Here is a 26,236-nt window from a genome sequence, read left to right as displayed (position 1 = left end):
TCTTTATTTCTTTTTCTTAGGTTTTTCTTTCTTTTCATTTCATCATTTTCCCCATTTTTCTTTCCTTTTTCCCATTTTTACCTCTTCTATCCATTTTCCTTTTTTTCCTCATTTATTCCTTATTTTTGCCTTTTTGATTTGTTTTGTTTGTTTTTTGACTTTTTCTTTATTCGTGTATTTTTTCTTCTTTATTTCTTTTTCCTTCATATTCCTTATTCCCTTTCTACTTCCTTTTTTATTTTTTTTTCCCCAGAAGGTGGAGTCAAAATAAGGCAAATGAGCAGGGGATGAGCGAAGAAGGGAGGAGCGTGCTAATCAGAGTAGAGAGCAAGAAGACAATTTGTAGAAGAGAGACTCTTGGAAGAATGAAGAGACCATTTTTGAACCGGAGGCGCTCGGAACAATGCCAATTTTCAGGAAAGAGGGATTTAAGAAGTGCCGGAGCGCCACCTTCAGTATCGACGGATTCAGTTTCACCATAGGTAAGAAAATGATGTGTTTATGAATTTGCTTTTACTATTTTTTTCTTTTTTTTTTTCTTCTTGTTTTTCTCTTTTTCTGTTTTATTTTTCCTTGCTTTTAGTTTCCTTTTTTTCTTGTTGGTTTATTTTTTTTCCTTTTCACTCCTTTTTTGCATGATTCTTTTTACTTCTTTTTTCTCTTTTTCTGACTGTTTTCTTCTTTCTTTATTTTTTTTTTCTATTTTTCCTTGCCTTTTCTATCTTTTTTTCTTTATTCCCTTTTATTTTTTAATTTCATCGTTTCGTTTATTTTTTTTTACTACTTTTTTGTTTTGACCCCTCCTTTTTTCTGTTTTTCCATTTTCATCTATTTTAATTCTTTTTCTGAATTTTTCCTCTTTCATTCCTTTTCTCATTTTTCTTATTTGCTTTTTTCCTTTATAACCTTTGTTTCTTTTTTCATTTTGTCCTTTCTCACCCCCTATTTTCTACTTGTTTTATTCTTTTTCTTTTTTTAAATTATTTTCCTTTCTTCTATGTCCTTTTCTCATTTTCTCCTTTATATTTCTTTTTTCCCATTTCTTTTCATTTTTCTTTTCGTTTGTCTTTTTTTCTTTCTTTCTTTGACTTTTTTTTCATTTTCTCTTTCTTTTTTCCTTCTTTTTTGCATGCGGCCCCCTTTGATTTTTTTCCTTGACATCAGTTATTTCAATGATCCTCGAAATGATTGACCTCAAAAATCGTGATTTTTTTTTTTTTTTCTCGTCGAGCGCTAAATCACCAATTTTCCAACGGGTACTTTTGCTCTATGGCGCTCGGGAGAGAAGGGAATGGAGCGATTTGTGTTTGTTGTGGGTTGTCGTCAGGGTGCTGAGCTTAGGGACTCCTTAGAACTAATCAAGTGGTCTTGAGTGACGCGTCATCGGGGAACCAAGCGGCTCGGCGAACCGGCTCTCGGGAATGACCCGCGGGAGCCGGTTCGTTGAGTCCTAGCGTTTGCCTCACTATCTCGAAGGGACACGGGTCGCAGGGGCAGCAGCCTCAGCAAGGAAGGCCAGACCTCCTTATCCCCAGCCACTTCATCCAACTTAATCGACAGGATCCAGAGGCGTTCCCAGGCCAGCCAAGAGACGTAGTTTCTCCAGTATTTTCTAGGTCGTCCTTCCAGTGGGACATGCCCGGAAGACCTCCCGAGGGAGGCATCCAGGAGGCATCTTTATCAGATGCCCGAGCCACCTCAACTGTGTCCTCTCCATGCGGAGGAGCAGTGGCTCCCAGATGACCTTCTCACCTTAGGGGTCGGCCTGACATCTAAACCCTTATCAGCTTGTCAGGGGAATGTTGTTATTTCGCGAGGTAATCCAAACCAAACGAGTGTTTTTATTAATAACACTCGCTGACATTTAAACTCGGGAGAAACAAGCCTGGAATTTCCCGTTTTAAACTAATATGTTCTCCTTATGTCAAGCCCGACTCCAATAAACCACAACAATGACTGATCTTCTCACCTTATCTCTAAGGGAGAACCCAGACACCCTGCAGAGGAATCTCATTTCAGCCACTTGTATCCAGGATCTTGTTCTTTCGGTCATGACCGAGACTTCATGACCATAGTTGAGGGTAGGAACGTAGACCGACTGGTAAATTAGGAGCTCTGCCTTTCGGCTAAGCTCGTTCTTCACCAAGGCGGACCGGTGCAGGGTCCGATGACGGCAGACGCTGCACCGACCCGTCTGTCGATCTCCAGTTCCATCCTAACCACACTCCCTAACAAGACCTCAAGATACTTGAACTCCTCCACTTGGGGCAGGATCTCTTCCCCAACCTAGAAACAGCATGCCACCCTTTTCCAGAAGAGAACTGTGGTCTCAGACTTGGAGGTGCTGATCTTCATCATGGCCGCTTCACACTCAACTGTGACCTGCTCCAGTGAGAGCTGAAGATCACGACTTGATGAATCCGACAGTACCACTTCATCTGCAAACAGCAGGGATGCAATCCAGAGGCAGCCAAACCGGACCCCTTCTACCCTAAGGCCGTGCCTAGAAATTCTGTCCATAAAGGTTATGAACAGATCCGGTGCCAAAGGGCAGCCTTGGTCCAACTCCCACTGGAAACAAATCCGACTTACTGCCAGGACTGGGCATACAGGGACCGCACAGTCTTATCTGGGCTGTGTACCCCATACTCCCGAAGCACCCCCTACAGGGCTTCCTGAGGAACACGGTCAAATACCTTCTCCAAGTCCACAAAACACATGTACCTGTAGACCGGACGGGCAAACTCCCATGCATCCTTAAGGACCCTGCAGACTGTGTAGAGCTGGTCCACTGTTCCACGGCCAGGACATAAACCACACTGCTCCTCTTGAATCCGAGATTCTACTTCCTTACGGACCCTCCTCTCCAGTACCGCTGAATAGACCTTACCAGGGAGGCTGAGAAGTGTGATTCCCATGTAGTTGGAACACACTCTCCGGTCCCCCTGAAAAATACTTTGGGAATTGGAACGAATGACAAATTTGTCTCATTTCAGTTGCAGACGAGGCAAAGGATGATGGGAACTGCCAGCCGCTGGTTCGCTTTGCACGTATGTTGATTTAGCCATCCATCCACCTTTCTCTCTCTCTCTCTCTCTCTATCCCTCTCTACCCTCATGTATATTGTATCTCTCTCTATCTCTCTCCTTACCTCTCGACTAATCTCTCTCTTTCTCTCTCTCATTATCCCCCTCCCTATCCCTCTCCACCACTCTACCCTTATATATACTGTATCTCTATCTACCTCTCTCCTTATCACTCTACTATTTTTGCTCTCTCTTTCTCTCTCTCCTTATCCCTCTCTCATTCTCCCTACCCCTCTCTACCCTTATATATACTGTATCTCTCCCTACCTCTCTCCTTACCTCTCTACTAATCTCTCTCTCTATCTTTACCTGTCCCTCTTTACCTCTCTCTCTCTCCCCATCCCTCTCTACCTCTTTCTATCTTTCTCTACCTCTCTCCTTACCTCTCTACCAATCTCTCTCTCTCTCATACCTATCTACCTGTCCCTACATCTCTACCCTTGCCTCTCTCCTTCTCCCTTACCCTCTCCCCTCTTTCTCTCTCCCTCCCCTTACTTCACCATTCCATCTCTCTCGCTCTACCTACCTCTCTCTATCTCTTGCTCTAGCTACCTCTCTCTACCTATCTACCTTCTTCTTTCTGTTTCTCTACTTTACCTGTTCGTTTGCCCCTCTATCTACCATTCTACCTATTTCTCTTTTTCTGCATATGAATCTCTCTCCTTCTATATTTCTCCGACAACAGTACCTACTGCTCTCTTTCTCTCTCTCTTTATCTCTCTCTCTCATACCTATCTATCTGTCCCAACATCTCTACCCTTGCCTCTCATCTCTCTCTCTCTCTACCTCTACCTCTCTCTCTGTCTCACTCTCGCTCTCCCTCTTTCTCCCTTCCTCCCCCTACCTCTCTGCCCCATCTCTCTCTCTCTCTCTACCTCTACCTCTCTCTCTCTCTACCACTCTACCTATTTTTCTCTTTCTCCCTGAATATTAATCTCTCTCCTTCTATATTTCTCTGTCAACAGTAGCTACCCCTCTCTCTACAGGTATCTACACTTTTCTCTCTACCTCTTTCTAATTTTCTACCTACCTCTCTCTATCCGTACCTGTCTTTCTACCCCCCTCTCCCCGCCCCTATCTCCCTCCCTCTCTACATCTCTTAGAACCAGATCCGTCTTTTATTCATTCGTTTCTCACGAATTGTCCAGGATCCCGCTCTCAGAACTCCCTCTGCACTGCTCAGGGAAAAACCTCGGATGGGAAAAACTCGGAGTTGATTGACCTTAACAATTTTGAGAAAATCCTGGCGGATGAACTACCCACTCCCGAGGCGCCGGACGCAATGGAGAGAACTGCTATCAGGTACATTACCATTACTCGATTGTATGTTAGCTGATTCGAGGGGAGGTAAGTCCAAATGCTGCCAAACTCATTGGAGCCCAGGGGCCACATTGGAGTGGGCCGGACAGGTAGATTTAGGAGAAAGAGAGATGGGGGGGAGAATGAGGGAAAGAGAAAGGGAAGGGGGAGGGTAGAAAAGAGAAGGGGGGACGAGAATGAGAACCAGGGGAGAACAAGAGACAGAGAGGGGAAAAAAACGAAAGACAGAGACAGACAAACAAGGAGAAAGACAGAGGCAGAAAGACAGACGGATGAGAGAGAAAGACAGACAGACTTACAGAGACAATGAGAGAGAGAGAGGTAGAGACAGAAATAGAAAGACAGAGCTACAGAGACAGAAATAGAAAGAATGACTGACAGAGACGCACAGGCGCAGAGAAAGACAGGCAGGCCTAGAGAAAGTCACACACAGAGACAAAGAAAGACGGACAAAGAAAGAAAGATAGACAAAAAAGAAAGAAAGACCGAGAGAGAGAGAAAGACAGACGGAGAAACAGAGAAAGACAGTCAGAGAGAGAAAGACAGACAGAGCAACAGACAAAGAAAGAAAGACAGACCGAGACAGAGAGAAAGACAGTCAGAGAGAGAAAGACAGACAAAAAAAGAAAGACAGACCGAGAGAGAGAGAGCAAAAGACAGACGGAGAAACAGAGAAAGACAGTCAGAGAGAGAAAGACAGACAGAGAAACAGACAGATGAAGAAAGAAAGACTGTCAAAGAAAGAAAGACAGACCAAGACAGAGAGAAAGACAGTCAGAGAGAGAAAGACACACAGAGCAACAGACAGACAAAGAAAGAAAGACAGACCTAGACAGAGAGAAAGACAGTCAGAGAGAGAAAGACAGACAAAAAAAGAAAGACAGACAGAGAGAGAGAGAGCAAAAGACAGACGGAGAAACAGAGAAAGACAGTCAGAGAGAGAAAGACAGACAGAGAAACAGACAGACAAAGAAAGAAAGACTGTCAAAGAAAGAAAGACAGACCAAGACAGAGAGAAAGACAGTCAGAGAGAGAAAGACAGACAGAGATAAGGACAAAGAAAGAAAGACGGAGAAAGACAGACAGAGAAACTGACAAAGAAATAAGGACAGAGACAGAGAGAGAAAGGCAGACTGACAGAGACAGTCAGACAGACACAAAGACAAAGAAAGACAGATAAACAGAGAGTGAAATAAAAATAGATGGACGAGACAGAAAGTGAAAGATGGACCGATAGACAAAGACAGACGGACAGAAAGTGGCACATGGCCTTGGCGACGTCCAACATACAAATTCAAAATTTCAACCGTTTTTTTTTCCGCTCTTGAATCTCGCGGGCCAGATTCTATCCCTTGGTGGGCCTGATCTGGGCCGCAGGAAATTAGTCTAGCTGATCCGAATTCTGACAGGGGGAATTGGTGACCCGTAATAGCAGGAGTAGCAGTACGAGTTTGAATAGAGTGGAGGAAGATTTGTATGTTGAGTCGCTTTTTACATAGACGCCATGCTTTTGTGTTCACGGTGGACGAAGACAGCTTTCTCCCTTGTTGAGGGTTCCCGACTTTTCGTTCTCCTAGTCCGGCCCCCGCCAGAGTGTTTTCTCCACCGGGTGGCGCCCCCGAGCTAAAATGAGTTTGACACACCCGACAGGAGCCAAAATGTCTTTGAATTCCAGGTTACGATGTCTGGTGAAGCAACTGGAGAGAGGGGAGGCCTCCTTTGCCGATTTGAAGACCAACCTGGAAAACGCCGCCTGCGTCCTCGAGAGCGTCTATTTTCAAGACGGAAGGCGAGTCGTCTCCATCCCCCCGAAATTTTTGTCTAGGTTTTGTGGCCCGCCCGCCGGACGATACTGAGAAAAGGGAGGGAGATAGCGTGCGTGCATTCGTGAGAGAGAGAAAGACAAAGAGAGACAACAGGTAAATAGTGAAGAGAGGACGAGAGAAAAAAAAGAGCGCAGGAGAAAGCAGCAAAAGGATTCACAGAGAAAAAGAAAGTAAAGGAGAGACGAGAAAGCAGGAGTAAACAAAGCAAGACAAAGAATGAAGAGGCCTAAGAGAGAAAGAGAGAAAAAAGAGAAAACAAAAAGGGAATGTAAGAAAGAAAGAGAGTTGGAGTGAAAGAGAGGAGATACAGAGAAGAAGTGAGGGGAGAGAAAGAGACAAAAATGAAAGGAAAAGACTGAGAGAGAGTATAGAAAAAAACACAGAGACAAAAAGAATGAGGGACAAAATGAAGAGAGAGAGAGAGATTGGGAAAGAGAGACAAATTGAAAGAAAGAGAGAGAGAGAGAGAGAGAGAGAGAGAGAGAGAGAAAGAGATTAGAAAGGAGAGAGAGAGAAATGGGAGGGATAGAAGAACAAAATACAGAGAGTGAGAGAAAGATACAAAAGAAATCAAGGGAGAACAGAAAGAAAAACACAAAGAGAAAGAGAGAGAGAGAAGATCAAAATACACAGAGTGAGATAGAAAGAAAGAAAACATTGAGAGAGAGAAAGGGAGAGAGAAAGGAAAGAAAAAGACAGCAACTGAGAGAGAGAGTGAGAGAGAGATAGAGAGAAACAGTGAGGGAATGAGATGGACAGAATATCAAAATACACAGAGTGAGAGAGAAAGAAAAAATAAATCGAGAGAAAGAGAGGGAGAAAGGGAAGAATGAGAAAGACAGAGCGTGAGAATGAGAGAGAGAGAGAGAGAGAAAGAGAGAGAGAGAGAGAGAGAGAGAGAGAGAGAAACAAAGACAGAGAAAGAGAAATAGGAGTAGAGAGAAAGACAGAGAGAAAGAGAGAAGGGGGGGAAGAAAGAAGGAAAGAAAGAGGCAAAATCCAGTGGACATATTCAAAACTTCAGCTTGCGCGCCAGAGCCCATCCCTCGCCGGTCCGCATCCGGGGCGCGGTCCGCACCTTTTCACGCCCCTCTGTCTCCCCCTTGTGTCCAGAAACGCGCTGGAGCGGGACGAGGACCTGAGCCGAATCGCATCGGTGCCGTCGGAGGTCCGCGATTGGCTGGCTTCCACCTTCACCCGCCAACGCTGCCACGCCATTCGCCGATTCGAGGACAAACCCCGATTTCGCAGTATCGTCTACGCCGTGCAGGCCGGCATCTTTGTCGAGAGGTTCACTTAACTATCCGCTCAAAACCATATTAGGATTTTTCATGGAATTCGTTTTCTCGGAACTACTAATTCATATCAGAACTCAAAGAACTCAAAGCAATAAAGCAAGTTCCGCTCATGGTGTATTTCCCCGACAGGATCTATAGAAGAACCTTCAACATGGCCGGCTTCATTTATCCCCCGGACGTGATAACGCTGCTTAAGGTATAGTTCGAAGCCAAAATTTGTGAAGTACTGTTGTTGTATTTATGTAGTATTTCTGTCGTCGGGTTTTTGTATTATAGTGTCACTGTGGAGGTCATTTTTTTAGTGTTTCTATCATATTTTTGTGTTTTTTCTTTAGTATTTCTGTTCTATCATTTTTGTTTAATTTTTGGAGTATTTATGTAGTAGTATTTTTGTATTATAGTATCGCTGTGGAGGTCATTTTCAAGACTTTCCATCGTAGTACTTTTGTAGTATTTACATCGTATTTTTGTGGTATTTCTTTAGTATTTTCTGTTGTACATTGTTGTTTATTTTTTGTAGTATTTCTGTAGTAGTATATATGTATTTCAGTATCACTGTGGAGGTCACTTTCAAGAATTTCCATCGTAGTACTTTTTTAGTATTTCTATCATATTTTGGTGTTTTTTCTTTAGTGCTTCTGTTCTATCATTGTTGTTTAACTTTTGTAGTATTTATGTAGTAGTATTTTTGTATTATAGTATTACTGTGGAGGTCATTTTCAAGTGTTTCCATCCTAGTACTTTTTTAGTATTTCCTTAGTATTTTTGTGTTTTTTCTTTAGTATTTCTGTTCTATCATTGTTGTTTAATTTTTGGAGTATTTATGTAGTAGTATTTTTGTATTATAGTATTACTGTGGAGGTCATTTTCAAGTGTTTCCATAGAAGTACTTTTGTCATATTTCTGAGTATTTTTGTAAGAGTTCTTTAGTATTTTCTGTTATATCATTGTTGGTTAATTTTTGTAGTATTTATGTAGTAGTATTTTTGTATTATACAGTAGTATCACTGTGGAGGTCATTTTCAAGTGTTTCCATCATAGTACTTTTGTCGTATTTCCTTAGTATTTTTGTGGTATATCGTGAGTATTTACTGTTATATCATTGTTGTCTAATTTTTGTAGTATTTCTGTAGTAGTATTTTTGTATTCTAGTATCACTGTGGAGGTCATTATCAAGTGTTTCCATCGTAGTACTTTTGTAGTATTTCCTTAGTATTTTTGTGGTATTTCTTGAGTATTTACTGTTATATCATTGTTGTCTAATTTTTGTAGTATTTCTGTAGTAGTATTTTTGTATTATAGTATCACTGTGGAGGTCATTTTCAAGTGTTTCCATCATAGTACTTTTGTAGTATTTCCATCGTATTTTTGTGGTATTTCTTTAGTATTTTCTGTTATATCATTGTTGTTTATTTGTTGTAGTATTTCTATAGTAGTATTTTTGTATTATAGTATCACTGTGGAGGTCATTTACAAGTGTTTCCATTGAAGTACTTTTGTCGTATTTTCTTAGTATTTTGTGGTATTTCTTTAGTATTTTCTGTTATATCATTGTTGTTTGTTTTTTGTAGTATTTCTGTAGTAGTATTTTTGTATTTCTTTGGAGGTCATTTTCAAGTGTTTCCATAGGAGTACTTTTTTTAAGTATTTTTTTAGTATTTTTATGCTATTTCTTTAGTACTTTTTGTAATATAATTCTTGCTGATTTTTTGTAGTATTTCTGTCGTCGTGTTCTTGTATTAAAGTATTACTGTATTGGTATTTTTGTATTTCTGTGGAGGTCTTTTTCAAGTGTTTCCATTGTAGTACTTTTGTAGTATTTCCATCGTATTTTTGTGGTATTACCTTAGTATTTTCTGTTGTATCATTGCTGTTTAATTTTGTAGTATTTCTTTAGTAGTATTTTTGTATTTTAGTATCACTGTGGAGGTCATTTTCAAGTGTTTCCATTGAAGTACTTTTGTCGTATTTTTGTGGTACTTCCTTAGTAATTTCTGTTGTATCATTATTGTTTATTTTTGGTAGTATTTCTGTAGTAGTATTTCTGTAGTATAGTATCACTGTGGAGGTCATTTTCAAGTGCTTCCATCGTAGTACTTTTGTAGTATTTTCATCGTATTTTTTGTGGAATTTCTTCAGTATTTTGTGTAATATCATTGTTGTTGATTTTTTATAGCATTTCTGTAGTAGTATTACTGTAGTATTTTTTTTCTAAGGTGAAGTAAAAAAATATAAATTAGGTCCATGTTTTAAGCCCTAAATTTGATTTTATCGTCCTTGTCATTTTGTAGTATTTCTGTTGTAGTATTTCAAAAGTTTTTCTTGTTAGTAGTACTTTATTTATGATGTACTTTTTTTTCATTTTGTGTATTTTAGCATGTGGACATGTGGTCCTTCGACGTATTTGCCCTGAATCAGGCAAGTGGAGAGCACGCCCTGAAAATCATCTTCTATGAGCTACTCACCAGATATGACCTGATCAACCGCTTCAAGGTACTCCAACAATCACACTAGACGGACCCAAACGCAGGACACACTAGGGAATTCTTTATCTATTTAATAACCTATAGAATAGAAGTGTGTTTTAAGCCTAGATTAAATAGTTCCACTTGTAGATCGACTCTCCACCGCACCGATACCCGAATTGAGAGCCCTCTCGAACCTGCCGATTTCTTCTTGGCTCTTGGGATCACTAGTAGAAGGCTCTGAGCAAAAAAATAGGTAGAATGTTAGCTAGAGAGCTACCAACACATACAAAAAGCTAGCTAGATAGCTAAAAAGGAAGGAAGATAGCTTGCTACAAAGCAATCAGAAAGCTAGCTAAAGAAAACCAACAATCTGGAATTAAGTTTGTTGTATTTCCTGTAAAACAAAATATAAATACACACAAAAATAGATTCTCATTCTACTCTCTTAATTAATTACCTAAAAATAATAACCAATAGATTATTTTACTTATCATGTTATTACTATGTTGTTACTATGTTATTACCTGGTTAATTCTTGAAAACAGGGTTAAATAGAAAAAAAAAACATGACTAGTAAATCCCAATGACCCAGCACTGGTGTCTGTCCTTAGGGGGGGGGCACCTTGGAGACCCCTGCCCTATTGGGTCTTTCCAATATTGGCATAATCCCAAACTGGGTCCGTGGTGTAAATCGTGACTAATATGCTCTTGATGTCATGATTACTTCCTCGGACTCTGATTGGCTCCTTGTCCCTATTCAAACCCACCCCTGTCTGTCGCCTTTTGTCAGTCCGTCTGCGAACCTCAGTTTACTCTAGGCAAGCCTTTTTTGACCCTGACTCCCACTTGTTTTTAGCTCCTGGCTTCGACCCGTTTTTGATCCTGACTATGTCTACTCCCCTCTCCCGGTTTACGACTCGTTTCCGACCCCGATCACGTTTTTGCTCTCCTGTCCCGGCTACTGACCCGTTTTTCGGTTCCCGACTTCCGCGTTTAGAGCGACCTGATCGTGGGCGCAACCCTTTCTCTTTCTCCTAGTAAAACTTGTGAGAAACGCAACGCAAGTGGGTCCTTTCCCCGTTCTGGTCCTGACACTCGATTTGACTTTTTATGCAGGTCCCGCTTTCAGCTTTAATATTATTCGCCGATTCCCTGGAGGCGGGTTACAGCAAGAACAAGAACCCCTATCACAACCTGACGCACGCTGCCGACGTCACGCAAACCATCCACTACATAGTTCTCAAAACGGGAATGGTTGTAAGTATCTGGGTGAGGGGTTTGTACGGGCGCTCGAAATCCGGGAAAACGCCGGGATTTGGAGTGCAGCGCTTGGGGATGCTTGAAATTATTACCGCGTTTCTTGGCAGTCTGATTCGACAGAATACGCGTTAAATGAGGAAATATAGGGTTTTAGGGTTTTTGTTGTTTTTTTTAATTTTCTTTTAACTCTTATTATTATTTTATTCTGCTTGGTTTCTTCTTATTCTTTCTCTATGTTTCTCGTTTTTATTTTTGTTATTTTGTTTCTTTTTTCATAGCTTTTTACTTCTTTTTTCTTTCTTTATTATTTTTTTTCCTTTCACAACACCTCTCCACTCCTTTCTATCACCACAAGAGCTCTAGCTTCCATTATATTTAGACCTCCTATTATTTTTTTCTTTTTCTTTTCTTCTCCTTTGTACCTTTTATGTTTTATTTGTTTCTATTTTTGCTTCTTTCTTCCTAGTTTTCCCTTTTTTCTTGCTTTTTGCTATTTTTCTTATTATTTCCTGCTTTTTTTTTTCTTCTTTTTCCCTTTTTCTACTTTCATTCCCATCATCTCTAACAATGTCCCTGTCCCTGCTGGAAAAAAGCAACCCCAGAGCATGATGCTGCCACACCCATGTTTGACAGTGGGGATGGTGTTTTTAGGGTCGTCTTACACCAAACGAAATGCTTTGCATTCAGGCCAAGAAGTTCCATTTTAGTCTCATCTGACCAGAATACCCTGTTCCACATGTTGTGTCTCCCATATGTCTTCTTCCAAACGCCAAACTGCCCTTTTTATGGTATTCTTTCAGAAAGGGATTTCTTCTTGCCACTCTTCCATAAAGAACAGATGTATACAGAGTACGACTAATATGCATAGATTGCCCCACCGTAGTTGTTCACTCCTGCAGGTCATCCAATGTGATCATGGGTCTCTTGGTTGCTCCTCTGACTAGTTTTCTCCTTGTTTGGGCCAAAAGTTCAGCAGGACGGCCAGGTCTTCAGTAGTTTGATACTCTCTCCACTTTTATTATTGCTCACACAGTCATCTAGGAAATGTTTTAATGTTGCGAAGTTTTCTCGCATCTCATTCCTGCTTTTAACTTTTCCACAACGTTGTCCTGGACTTGCCTGGTGTGTTCCTCGTTCTTTATGATGGTCTCTGCGCTTTAAACAGACCTCTGAGACTATCACAGTGCAGGTGCATTCATACAGGGACTTAATGACTCTGTTTGTCATTGTTAGTCATTTAAGTCAACATTGGATCAACCAGAAGTCATCAGGGAACTTCAGGAATCGGCTAATTTAGTTTTTGAAACGGTTACTTTTCCGTTTTTGTTTAGTAAATATCATATAAAATGTCGAAATAAATACAGTTCTACTTCACAATTGTGTCTCATATATTGTTGATTCTTAGGAGTTGTTGATTGATTCTTGGCAGTTTCCCATACAAGTAAACAGATTCCTTGGGTTATGATATAATTATTGTTCCTACTTAGCGGAAATTCACTTAATTTGAGTGGTCATGGAACAGATTAACCACCAAAAATACGGGAAAACTCCGTGTCATTTTGAAATAGCAGTGATGTCAAACCATAATGAAATCCTATAACATGACAATGAAATGTAATGAAAACATCCAAGGCAATGCATTGATAAAATAATGTTCTCACAGTACGGAATTATGTCGATTGGAGGGACATTCTCTAAAACAGAACATTACGTAAATTTCTCACTTCTTTGGCTTTCTAACAAGTTTAGCAATTTCAAACACCGTCACCTGATACTGCGAGTATCAGATATCGAAGACCATAGCCATAGAGGCATGATCTGATTGAGCGTTATTGTTCCATATAAAAAAAATTGGCAGAGCAATAGTGGGTCCCTTTTCTCCTCCCTGGCTGACTCATCAAAAGTCGGCCACATGGCGCGGCCTAGAATCCGGCACCTGGGCCATATGTTGCGACCATTTAGAGTATGAGACCAAATCACTCCATAAAAACAAGTAAGAGGACGGTTTCAGATTTAACTCCATGTTTGCTAGTTTTTGGGAATGAGCGTTTTTTTTTTTCTGGACAAGGGAATCTCCCCAAACCGGCTAGCATGATAGCGGAAACGTACTGAAAACTCCCATGATCTCCAGCGCTACCCTCTACCCCCCTATCATTCATTCTCTGTGTTAATAAATTGTGTGTCCGATGTCAATCGGCCTGGTTCATTTAATACATTTTCTAATTCATATCAGAACTCAAATAACTCAAAGTAATAATTTTTTTTTAACAGTGTAGAAAATTCTTGGGTCCTTCAGAGAAAAAAAGATTTATAGAGGCGAATTCGTTTACTGATTGCAGTAAAGAATAATTCGTTTCAATCCTAAAGATTTTCAAAATAAAAGCTAGAAAAATCCCTACACTGTTGTAGTATTGTTGTAGTGTTTTGTTCTTTTCAGAATGAAAGCAAAATGTTGGAGGTCCTTGTTTTAAAGCATTAAGTGTGTTATTTAGTTTTGAAGTAGAAAAATCAAAACATGATTCTGAATGAGTCCCGCATGAGTGGTATCGTTTCTTCTTTCCTCTCTTTTGTTTCAGCACTGGTTAACCGAATTGGAAATTTTCGCCATTATATTTGCGGCCGCCATTCATGACTACGAACATACGGGGACAACCAACAACTTTCATATTCAGACAAGGTATTTTCCGATTCTGTCGAATGGTTCACGGGATGATTACGCTCGTTCCATCGGAATGACGACAAGGGTAAATGCTGAGTGTTTTTACCCAGAGTTGATGAGAACGAGTTGTATAACTTAGATGCAGTCCGCGGGCCATTTTCCAATCTGATATCGGTTTCCAGTTTTGTTCCCGTCTAGTTTGTCCTGTTTAATTTTGATACCCTGTTTTGATATCAATCCTGTCTGTCCCATTGTTTGATATCGGTTTCCAGTTTTGTTCCCGTCTAGTTCGTCCTGTGTAATTTCGATATCCTGTTTTGATATCAATCCTGTCTGTCCCATTGTTTGATATTGGTTTCCAGTTTTGTTCCCGTCTAGTTTGTCCTGTTTAATTTCGATACCCTGTTTTGATATCAATCCTGTCTCTCCCGTTCTTTGATATCGGTTCCCAGTTATGTTCCTGTCTAGTTTGTCCTGTTTAATTTCGATACCCTGTTTTGATATCAATCCTGTCTCTCCCGTTCTTTGATATCGGTTCCCAGTTATGTTCCTGTCTAGGTCGTCCTGTGTAATTTCGATATCCTGTTTTGATATCAATCCTGCCTGTCCCATTGTTTGTTATCGGTTTCCAGTTTCGTTCCCGTCTAGTTTGTCCAGTTTAATTTCGATATCCTGTTTTGATATCAATCCTGTCTGTCCCGTTGTTTGATATCAGTTTCCAGTTTCGTTCCCGTCTAGTTTGTCCTGTTTAATTTCAATATCCTGTTTTGAAATGAATCCTGTCCGCCCCGTTGTTTGATATCGGTTTCCAGTTTTGTTCCCGTCTAGTTTGTCCTGTTTAATTTCGATACCCTCTTTTGATATCAATCCTGTCTCTTCCGTTGTTTAATATCGGTTTCCAGTTTCGTTCCCGTCTAGTTTGTTCTGTTTAATTTTGATACCCTGTTTTGATATCAATCCTTTCTGTCCTGTCCTGTCCGGTATCGACCCCATCTGTCCGATATCTGCTCAGGCAATTAGTATCGATCTCGTCGGCCTCTGGCTTCCTATCATTCCACGCCACACTGCTGCCTAACGTGCATGACTCCCCATTTCCTGTAAAATGAAAGGCTTGTGTGAGAAACATCACGCGTTTGGGTCCTGATCCTGTTCCGGTTCTTGACACAAGGAAAAACTCAAAATCCTCAGGATGAGTCAAGTCAAGTCATGTTTATTTGTGACGCCCTTAATCACAAAGAGTCTCAAAGGGCTGCACAGACCACAGATTATTGCAAACTACAGACTATTATGACACCATCCCCTGATCTAAAACCTACAAGACAGCAAGGAAAAACTCAAAAATCTCAACATGAGGAAAATTAAGAAAGTTTATTGTTCTTATTTTATGAAGGAAAAAGGGTTCAGATATCGTAGGAGAGATACACATTGCAAAAAGACAGTCAATATTATTCATAACAACATAGTTAACTTGGATCCTAAAAAAATAAAATAAAAATAAAAACATCCATTTCAAACTGAATTTTCCTCATGAAATATCCCCTCCCCCAATAATATGTTTTATTGAATCCACAAGACATGGAAAAGTACTGGTATGTTGAGACAAAAGGCAAAAGACCACACCCCCCCCCCCCCTGGCTTCAAATAAAGACAGGATGACTAGGAGACGGCCAAAAGGAACATCAAACTGATTAGAAATACACACCTTGAGCAAATACATTTAAGCCTACTTTATAGGATCAATTAATACAATCTAAATTCTATGAGTTTAAGTTGCAACACTCTTAAAAAATTCTAATAACCGCAAATATTGTGAATTTTCAGGTCAGAGACAGCCATGTTATATAATGACCGAGCTGTGCTGGAGCATCACCATGTCAGTGCTGCATATCGTCTCCTGCAGGAGAATCATGACAAAAACATCCTTGTCAATTTTTCCAAAGACGACTGGAGGTAAGTGCCGATTCGACGATTACTGTTGAACCCGAAACCCGAGATCAGAGAGAAACACCAGGGGTCCTGAAGCAAACGGATATATTGTCAGGACCAGAACGGAGACAGGACCCACTTGCGTTACGTTTCTCTCAGTTTTCTTGGGAAGAAGGGAAAGGAGCGCACACACAATCCGGTAATCACTGGTCACGGGAAGCAACTCGCTCTGAACGCAGAAGGGGCACTTCGAGCGATGGCGGTGTCAGGAACGGAAAAACGGGTCAGTAGCCTGGACAGGAGAGCAAAAACGTGGTCTGGGTCGTAAACGAGTCGCAAGCCAGGAAAGGAGAGTAGACGTGGTCAAGATAAAAAAAAAAACGGGTCGAAGCCGGGAAACAGACGGGAGCCAAAACAGGAGTGAGTCAGGGTCAAAAAGCTTGCCTAGAGTAAACTGAGGTTCGCAGACGGACTGACAACAAGTGACAGACAGTATATTTCTTCTCTGGTCCTTTGTACGTTCGCTGTATTTCAGGGGTTGAGAATGTCGGTGAATCTTAAACAGCCAGGGATTTAGCGCAGGTTAGCTAAAATCGGGGAAACACACTGACCCCATGAACTAAATGATGGATTCCGCCATGACACCGCTCTTCCATTTCTTCCTGTTTTGTGCCCGTTCAGAGAATTGCGGAACCTGGCGGTGGAGATGGTGTTGGCCACCGACATGTCCTGCCATTTTCAGCAAATCAAAGTCATGAAAAGTTTGCTGCAACAGCCGGAAGTGTGAGTAAAGATACCGACACGTTTTCATATCCAGCTTTGGATTTTGTTTTAGGTGACGTGCTTGTAAATGCTTGAAACTGTTGCCATGTTTCTCAAAAAGTCTTCTTGAAAATGACGCCAACACTGCTCTCTCGTGGCTTCTAGGTGAAGTGCTTGCAAATGCTTGAACCTGTTTCCGGGTTTTTGCAAAAAGTCAGCTTGAAAATGACGCCAACACTGCGCTCTCGTGTCTTCTTGGTGAAATGCTTGTAAATGCTTGAAACTGTTGCCGTGTTTTGCAAAAAGTCTGCTTAAAAATGACGCCAGCACTGCTCTCTAGTGGTCTCTTGATGAAGTGCTTGTAAATGCTTGAAACTGTTGTCGTGTTTTTCAAAAGGTCTGCTTGAAAATGACACCAACACAGCTCTCTCATGGCTTCTAGATGAAGTGCTTGTGAATGCTTGAAACTGTTGCCGTGTTTTCAAAAAGTTTGCTTAAAAATGACGCTAACACTGCTCTCTCGTGACTTTTAGGTGAAGTGCTTGTGAATGCTTGAAACTGTTGCCGTGTTTTCAAAAAGTCTGCTTAAAAATGACGCCAACACTGCTCTTTCGTGGCTTATAGGTGAAATGCTTGTAAATGCTGTTGCCGTTTTTCTTTCTTTTTTTTCAAAATGTCTGCTTAAAAATGACGCCAACACTGCTCTTTCGTGGCTTCTAGGTGAAGTGCCTGTAAATGCTCAAAACTGTTGCCGTGTTTTTCAAAAAGTCTGCTTGAAAATGACGCTCACACTGCTCTCTCGTGGCTTCTAGGTGAAATGCTTGTAAATGCTTGAAACTGTTGCCGTGTTTTTCAAAAAGTCTGCTTGAAAATGACGCCAACACTGCTCTCTCGTGGCTTCTAGGTGAAGTGCTTCTAAATGCTTGAAACTGTTGCTGTGTTTTGCAAAAGGTCTGCTTAAAAATGACGCCAACACTGCTCTCTCGTGGCTTCTAGGTGAAGTGCTTGTAAATGCTTGAAACTGTTGCCGTGTTTTCCTAAAAGTCTGCTTAAAAATGACGCCACTACTGCTCTCTCGTGGCTTCCCTTTGCCGTAGCATTTCTTCTTCCCTCGTAATTAACGGCAGCTCGCATTAGTTTGTACGGTTTGGTCACATGAAGAGTCATCGCCCCCGGATTTTTAATTGGATAAGAGAAATTAGAAAATGGGTTTTGAAATGCTTGAAACTGTTGCCATGTTTCTCAAAAAGTCTGCTTAAAAATGACGCCAACACCGCTCTCTCGTGGCTTCCCTTTGCCGTAGCATTTCTTCTTCCCTGGTAATTAACGGCAGCTCGCATTAGTTTGTACGGTTTGGTCACATGAAGAGTCATCGCCCCCGGATTTTTAATTGGATAAGAGAAATTAGAAAATGGGTTTTAAAAGTCCTTGAAAAGTACTTGAATTTGGTCATGGAAAAGGTGTATAGTTCCTGTAAATACCGTCAAATTGTTTTTGACACAAATCTAGTGCCCAACTTAGTTTGGGTCTGTTAATGTTCTGGACTCAATGACTCTGTTTGTCATTGTAAGCCATTTAAGTTGACATTGGATCATCCAAACAAAACATTCTGTGTCTTGCATGTTTCTAAAAATGACCCTGTGTTTTTACTCAAAGGAAAACTGTGTAATATTTGACCTCTAGATGTCTCTGTGTAGCACAACCGAAAGGGAGTGCTACAAACCACAAAGAATACAAACTACGGTGACTGAAAGGGAATAAAATGCAACATTATGTTATTTCTTTTGTGCTTAGCCTTTGCAAAATAAAAAAGGAAATAAAATTAATTAGAATAAAGGGAAAAAGACACCAATATAAAAAAGTTAAGGAAAAAAGAAATGAAATGAAGATAAAAAAGGGAATAAAAAACTGAAAAAAGACAGAAAAAAAGGAACAAAGGAAAAAAGAAATAAGAAAAAGAAAATGAAGTAAAAAGGAAAAAGAAAAGAGAAAATAAGACAGAAAAAAGGGCGAAAAAAGAAAAACAAATATTAACTGTTATACTTCTGGGATTTGGACAGTGTATTCGGACAAAGAAAAATAAGCTTGAAGAGAAAAATTTTAGTTGAGTACTTTTGTTACAAAGTTACCAAATGACATAAAACAGACTATACTCTGGGCCGGCTGATCAGGAGAGCGTTTTCCAACCCAAGGGCATCGAAAAATGGCTGACCACAGTTTTTATAGGAAAGGGGAGTGGATTGGCGAGAAGGAACATGAACTTTAAACAGGCAAAAAAAGAAACTCACGAGAACTCCTTCTTAAAACTGTATTTTGAAGATTATATGATAAAATAATAGCTGACTCATCAGAAGACTGGGAACGTACTGATATGAAAGGATTCATTCAAACATCCTATGAATACAGCAAGTAAATACTTCATTCAAATATATCCTTTCCTCCGATTAATGAATGAAACTGTATCACAAGCTTTGTAGTAACACATGCTACTCTAATCCTAGAATCGACAAACCGAAGGCTCTATCCTTGCTGCTACACACTGCTGATATCAGCCATCCGGCCAAATGCTGGGATCTCCATCAACGCTGGACTAAATCCCTTCTGGAAGAGTTTTTCAGACAAGTACTATGCACTACAAAAAATACTGTATTTTCACCACTATACGGCGCACATTGTTTTTGTCATTGGCGGTTAATGCGGTAATCAACCAAATTGTATTCACTTGTTACCGTTCCTTGAGGATTAAAGGAAACATCATCGACCGGATACTGAAAGTAGTGTGGTGTTAGGTCTATCACCTAACATCTCTGAATAATACACACTATGAAAGACAAAAGATCAGAATTTCAGCTCACGAGGAGATGTTACCAGTTCTAGCCCCCTGATCCTTGTTGATTGGCTGGAGGAAATCACACGGTGATAAGACACGTTTGAGTAAGGAAATACTCAATTTTAAAGTCTCTGTCATGTTCAATGTGTGTGTCAAACACAGTAATGTGACCCACAACTGAAACTGCCTCTTATAGTACGATGCGCCTCATGGTGGTGAAAATATAGTACAGTATAGACTGTTACTAGATGTATTAATGGCATGTTGCATTCATTGTGATTTTCTTGTAAAATTGTTAGTTTTAGTGGTTGACTGAGTCTGTTTAACCCCACTTCCAATATTTAACCTGGTAGTAACACAGTAACAGCATGATACGTTTTTAATTAAAATTGCATATTGGGTCCCCTTTGCGCTAATTAGTAACTAGTACTATGACAGAAATACTACAGAAGTACTACAAAGTTGCTACAAAGCTGAATATTCAATTTAGTGATATCTTATGTGGATATCATTATGAAAAGAAGAATACTATAGAAAAAAATACTACTACAGTAACACTACAATACAAAAATACTACTACAGAAACATTACAACATAATTAATACAGAATACTTTAACAAAAATACTACTAACACTATTAAAATACTACAGAAATACTAAAAAAATAATACTAAGAAAGTACTTAAAAAATACAGAAATATTACTATAATAGCAGTTCAGTAAATACAATAATACAAAATACAACGACAGAAGTATTATGACAGAAATACTACAAAAATACTACTACATAAATACTATAACAGAATTACAGTATAGTACTAGAAAAATACTACGACAATAATACTACATAAAAACTACAAAAATCATTACAAAATTTACTATGGAAATACTACAAAAGTACTGCAAATATACGACGAAATACCACTAGAGTAATACAAAAATACTACAACCAACGTATTACGACAGAAAGACTACAAAAACACTACTACGGTAATAACACAACAGAAAAACTACGAAAACAACTATAGTAATGCTACTACATGCTAACGATTACATGCTAACGACTACATCTTATGGCCACCTGCTAACGAGTAGATGCTAACGGTTGCATGCTAACGACTACATCTTATAGCTACCTGCTAACGTGTAGATGCTAATGGATACATGCTAACGACTACATCTTATGGCTACTTGCCAACGAATAGATGCTAACGGCAACATGCTAACGACTACATCTTATGCCTACCTGCTAACAAGTAGATGCTTACGGCTACATGCTAACGATTGCATCTTATGCCTACTTGCTAACGAGTAGATGCTAACGGCTACATGCTAACAACTACATCTTATGCCTACCTGCTAACGGCTACATGCTAATGACTACATCTTATGCCTACCTGCTAACGAGTAGATGCTAACGGCTACATGCTGACGACTACATCTTATGCCTACCTGCCAACGAGTAGATGCTAACAGCTACATGCTAACGACTCCATCTTATGCCTACTTGCCAACGAGTAGATGCTAACGGCTACATGCTAACGACTACATCTTATGCCTACCTGCTAACGAGTAGATGCTAACGGCTACATGTTAACGACTACATCTTATGCCTACCTGCCAACGAGTAGATGCTAACGTCTAGATGCTAAAGACTACATCTTATCCCTCCCTGCTAAAGGGTAGATGCTAAGGGCTACATGCTAAAGACTAAATCTTATACCTGCCTGCCAACGAGTAGATGCTAAGGGCTACATGCTAAAGACTACATCTTATGCTTACCTACGTGCTAACCACTGCACTAGGAGGCAACAGATACTACACACTGTCCCTTTAAGCTCTCATGGACGGCGTTTAAATGTAGTTTTTTTAAGCAAGATGTCTGAATTTGTTTCTGTTTCCAGGGTGATAAAGAAGCCGAGTTGGGCCTTCCCTTTTCGCCTCTCTGCGATCGAAAATCCACATTAGTGGCTCAGTCGCAGATTGGTAAGTTTTGGTTTGATATAGTTTGTACTTTTTTGTGTGAGTTTTTAGCTGGGGCGCCACATAGTCTGGAAACAATTCTCACGGGGGCCAGACGAGCAGATTAAAGAGAAAGAAAGAAAGAGAGAAAGAGAGATTAAAAGATTGATACCATAAAGGAAAGAGAGAGAGAGAAATTAGGATTGAGAAAAGAAAGAAAGAAAGAAAGAAAGAAAGAAAGAGGAAAAAATTCAGAGAAAGAAATAAGGAAGAAAGGGAGAGAGAGAAAGAAACAATGAAAAAGAAAGTGAAAGGAGTAAAGAGAGAAAGAATGAAAGAGATGGATGAGAAAGAAAGAGACTATGAAAGAAAAGAGAAAGAGAGTGCAGTAATTAGAGAAAAAAAGAAAACAAGCAAGAGAGAAAGAGAAGAAAAGGCAGGAAGAAAGGGGGAGGGAGAGAAAGAAAAGATGGAGAGGGAGAAATATTAAAAAAGAAAAAGAGATAGAGAGTGTGAGATTAAGAGAAAGAAAGAAAAGGTAAAAAGAGGTGGAGAGAAAGAAGGGGAGGGTTAGAAAGATAGAGGAAAGGAGAAGGAATAAGAGAAATATAAAAAAGAGACAGAGGCAGAGATAAAGAGAGAGGTGGGAAAAGCAGGGAGAGAACAGGAAAGAGAGTAAGAGAGTAAGGGAATTAGAGAAAGAAAGATAAAAAGAGAGAGGGACTAAGAGAAAAAAAAGAAAGAGAAAAAGAGAGAGGAAATGAGAGTAAAACAAAGAAAGAGAAAACGAGAGTGGGAATAAGAGAAAGAGAAAGAAAAATGAGAGAAAGAAAAGGAAAAGAAAGAGAGAGAGAGAACAGAACATAGAGAGAAATAGAGTGAGGGAATTAGAGAAAGAAAGAGAAAAAGAGAGAGGAAATAGGAGAAAGAAAAAAGAAAGAGGGGGAGAGAGAAATAAAAGGAGGACGAAAGGGAAAGGGAGAGAGAGAAAGAAAGAAAGAGAGCAAGGGAATTAGAGAAAGAAATAGGGAAAGTGGAAGAAAGGGAAAGTGGAAGAAAGGGAGAAAAAGAGGAAGGAAGTGAATGAAAAAAGAGAAAGAGGGAGAGAGGGTTGTTGTTTGCGAAATGGCGGCCGGGAAATCTCCACGAAGCGCTTCGGGTACGGCCGAGTTGAACTCTGGTCTCTGGGGCAGGATTCATCGACTTCATCGTGGAGCCCACCTTCAGCGTCTTGAGTGACATGATCCAGGCCATCGTCACGCCGCTCATGTTGGAACCCGTCTCCGGACTGGACCACATCAGGAGCTACAGGTAAACTCGGGTACTGTGACAAAAAACATCAGCCGGAAAGGAAGAATCCATATTTTGTCTGTCGATACCGAAGGCTTATATCGATGCTAGCCGCTTAGCCTTCACCTTAGCGCCGGCTCTGCAGCCCGATAGGGCCCCCTCATCATTCGCCGGCACGAGAATTCTTCAGGGTGTTAGGAATTTAAATATTAAAATGTACCGTTTACCAAATTGTTCGAATTAGTCATCTGACTCCATTAACCAAACACAACCTACATTCTCTTAACGATATGCGCTCGTTTCTTGAAGGAAAAATGAACAAGAGACCGGCATTTCCACACGGGGGCAGATTTCATTTCTTGAATAATTTAGCTAAGTGAACTCCATCGAATATATGGCCGAATTCGTGTCGCTCGAGTCTCTGTCAAGCCTCCTCTCTCCATCTTCTTTTTCCTCCTCGGCCCACGTTTTTTCCGCGAGCTGGTGTGCCGGCTCCTCCCATGGGCGTGCCAATGAAAGCCCCCACGTGCGGTCCACCCCCTCGCCTTGATGTCTAGAGAAACTCAAAACAACAGCCAGCATTTTTCAAAACAATGCCGGACGTCCTTCCTGTTATCAAAATTCCACAGCCAAAACATTCCGAATTTGGAACAGCGTGACCTGAAGCCCACTCAGTGAAAATCTTCATTGCACTTGATAAATGTAACTTGTAGTCAATCGTATAAAATCTTTTATGGTCAAATGTGTAAAATCCTTCAATGTGAAAGGAAGTATGATTTACTTGTCAAACAATATTCTTACTCTTCCTCGGCTTTAAGTACCTTTTTTTTTCTCTCGACAGGTTGAGTTCAGACCAGTGTATTTAATCGTATAAAATCCTTTATAGTAAAATGTGTAAAATCCTTCAATGTGAAAGGAAGTATGATTTACTTGTCAAACAGTATTCTTACTCTTCCTCGGCTTTAAGTACCTTTTTTTCTCTCTCGATAGTAAAATGTGTAAAATCCTTTAGTGGCAAGGAGTTGATTCCTCGAATAAACGCATTTTTGTGCGTTAAAACCCGTAACCAGAGGATAGAAAGTCAACCAAAGTGTAGTTGTCAAACGGGTCAAAAAACACCAAAGATAGAAGCAGACACGTAAAACAAAAAATCACGAAGAGAGCGAAATAACCGCCTATGATGTCATTTGGTCAACAGTCACGAAAGTGATGATGAGAAGAAAACCAGCATGGACCCTGTGGCCTCCGAAGGCAGTTGTCTATCGCCTGTGGACTTGAAGATGTTCAAGGTCACCTGGAACCTCGAGATTCATCGCAACAAAGAGGCGTGGAAGACTCAGGCGGCCATAGGTAGAGACGAGATTGGTTATGAATCTGCGCTGGTCCATGATCTGACATTCTGATATGTTCCCAGGTCCTCAATCCGATTGCTCTCTCACCTGCTTCAAAGGACGTAGCTATTGCATCAGCTACTACAGAGCTTCACGCTCAAAGACCACAAAGACACGGTCCTCTGATGCGAGAGGGAAAGCCATTCGACTTCATGAAATTTCTTTATGCTGGAAAAAATCTTCATGAGATGAAGAAGTAGATCGGTACCTCCAAGTCTGAGACCACGGTTCCTCAGAAAATGGTGGCGTGCTTCCTTCAGGGTAGGGGTTGAGATCCTGCCCCAAGTGGAGGAGTTAAAGTATCTCAGGGTCTTGGTCGGGAGCGGTGGTAGGATGGAACGGGAGATCGACTAGCGTCGTGCAGACCCTGTGCCGGTCCGTCTTGGTGAAGAACGAATTAAACCGAAAGGCAGAGCTCCTGATTTACCAGTCGGTCTACGTTCCAAAGAGTCCCAGGAGGGACTCTGTACAGCCGCTGCTCCTCCGCATATAGAGCAGCCAGTTGAGGTGGCTCGGGCATCTGATAAGGATGCCTCCTGGACGCTTCCCTCAGTTCAGGTCATGTCCCACCAGCAGGAGCCCCTGGGACAACCCCAGGAAACGCTCTTTAGGCTGTGAACTCCATGTTATTCTTTTGCGTGAAGGTTTTTTTTTGTTAGTTTTAGGATATAGTTTGATATAATCGGGTCAATTTGTAGTATTACCGAAAAGAGGACGCCAGAGGTCCACCACAAAAATGAATCATTCCGTGCCTGTCAGGCAGTTTTTGCGCACATATTTCTTCTTCATCACCACATCGCGACGCAAACACAACCAAAGATTTTTTAACTACGATAAAATCTTTCTTGTAAACGTATTCAGGTACAGAGACACCTTGCTACTTCGGACTTCGGTTAACGCTAGTTCTCTGCTCAACGGATTTGGAATCGAACGGTCTTTATTGATACCAATGTATCCATTGTGTTCTGCAGCAGAGAGCACACAGCAAATGCTATCTTGGGGGAGTATAGCATTATGTATCATAAAGCATAGTAGTGTGTATGAAAGCACAGTCATATGTGTGAGAGTATAATAGAGGAGACAGGTGTGTGTGTGTGTGTGTGTGTGTGTGTCCGTCTGTCTGTCGGTGTCCGTCCGTGTCCTTGTCTGTCAGTGTCCGTCTGTCTGTGTCTGTCTGTCTGTGTCCCTCTGTCGGTGTCCGTCCTTCCGTGTGTCCGTCCGTCGGTGTCCGTCCTTCCGTGTGTCCGTCCAGCGGTGTCCGTCCTTCTGTGTGTCCGTACGTGTCCCCTGTCCGTCTGTGTCCGTCTGTCTGTGTCCCTCTGTCGGTGTCCGTCCTTCCGTGTGTCCGTCTGTCGGTGTCCATCCTTCTGTGTGTCCGTGTCTGTCCGTCCGTGTCTGTCTGTGTCCGTCCTTCCGTGTGTCCGTCCGTCGGTGTCCGTCCTTCCGTGTGTCCGTCCAGCGGTGTCCGTCCTTCTGTGTGTCCGTACGTGTCCCGTGTCCGTCTGTGTCCGTCTGTCTGTGTCCCTCTGTCGGTGTCCGTCCTTCCGTGTGTCCGTCTGTCGGTGTCCATCCTTCTGTGTGTCCGTGTCTGTCCGTCCGTGTCTGTCTGTGTCCGTCTGTCTCTGTCCGTCCTTCCGTGTGTCCGTCCGTCGGTGTCCGTCCTTCCGTGTGTGCGTCCGTGTCCGTGTCTGTCCCTCCGTGTCTGTCCCTCCGTGTCTGTCTGTGTCCGTCTGTCTGTGTCCGTCTGTCTGTGTCCGTCCGTGTGTCTGTCCGTGTGTCTGTCAGTAAGTATAGTAGGTTGTGTATAAGAGTATTTCAGTATGTGTGAGAGAGTGTAATAGCGTGTATGAGTGAGTATAGTAATATTTGTGCATGCGTATGACTGTCTGCATAAGAGTATAGTTGGGTATGCGCAAGAGTGTATCTTGTTTTATGTGATCGCAAGTATGATTCACTTCTCACACAGTATCCATACTCTTCCTCAGGTCTAACACTGTTATTACCACGGGGGCGCCGGCGCCCCCATTTTTCAAGTGCTCTTTAAATTACCGTAACTCTCCGACTGTTGTGCAGATTGAATCAAAGTAGTTCTCCAAAACACCCACAAGGTGGCAGCAACTTCGCACAATGGTATCTCACAGGCATCCACATGTGGCAA

The 26,236-nt window shown here is 41.2% G+C and overlaps 1 protein-coding gene across 1 annotated transcript; it reads left to right on the top strand.

Annotated features, from left to right (window-relative positions):
- The first annotated feature begins 259 nt into the window (after positions 1-259).
- Positions 260-24,265, top strand: LOC148348816 (dual specificity calcium/calmodulin-dependent 3',5'-cyclic nucleotide phosphodiesterase 1C-like). The gene is made up of 16 exons (XM_088322302.1): positions 260-482; positions 2,997-3,050; positions 4,235-4,388; positions 6,082-6,195; positions 7,346-7,522; positions 7,660-7,726; positions 9,907-10,023; positions 11,115-11,255; positions 13,835-13,935; positions 15,739-15,867; positions 16,525-16,626; positions 19,107-19,227; positions 21,340-21,421; positions 22,591-22,708; positions 23,895-24,037; positions 24,102-24,265. The coding sequence occupies exons 1-16, from the start codon at positions 404-406 to the stop codon at positions 24,263-24,265; spliced, it is 1,863 nt and encodes a 620-aa protein (XP_088178428.1). The 5' UTR covers positions 260-403.
- The last annotated feature ends 1,971 nt before the right edge of the window (positions 24,266-26,236 follow it).

Source organism: Urocampus carinirostris, chromosome 18 (genome assembly GCF_059441175.1).
Source record: "Urocampus carinirostris isolate Australia breed hairy pipefish chromosome 18, RoL_Ucar_1.0, whole genome shotgun sequence".
In the NCBI taxonomy this organism is placed as follows: Eukaryota; Metazoa; Chordata; class Actinopteri; order Syngnathiformes; family Syngnathidae; genus Urocampus; species Urocampus carinirostris.
The sequence above is the reverse complement of the archived record's forward strand: the minus strand, read 5'-3'. Positions and strand labels throughout refer to the sequence as shown.

What these genes read in the sequence shown, in the direction of transcription:
- LOC148348816 (XM_088322302.1), top strand. Translation starts at nt 404, where the DNA reads ATGCCAATTTTCAGGAAAGAGGGATTTAAGAAGTGCCGGAGCGCCACC. An exon ending in CGGATTCAGTTTCACCATAG is followed by an intron (nt 483 to 2,996) that starts GTAAGAAAATGA and finishes GTCTCATTTCAG; the next exon opens with TTGCAGACGAGGCAAAGGAT. An exon ending in ACCTGATCAACCGCTTCAAG is followed by an intron (nt 10,024 to 11,114) that starts GTACTCCAACAA and finishes CTTTTTATGCAG; the next exon opens with GTCCCGCTTTCAGCTTTAAT.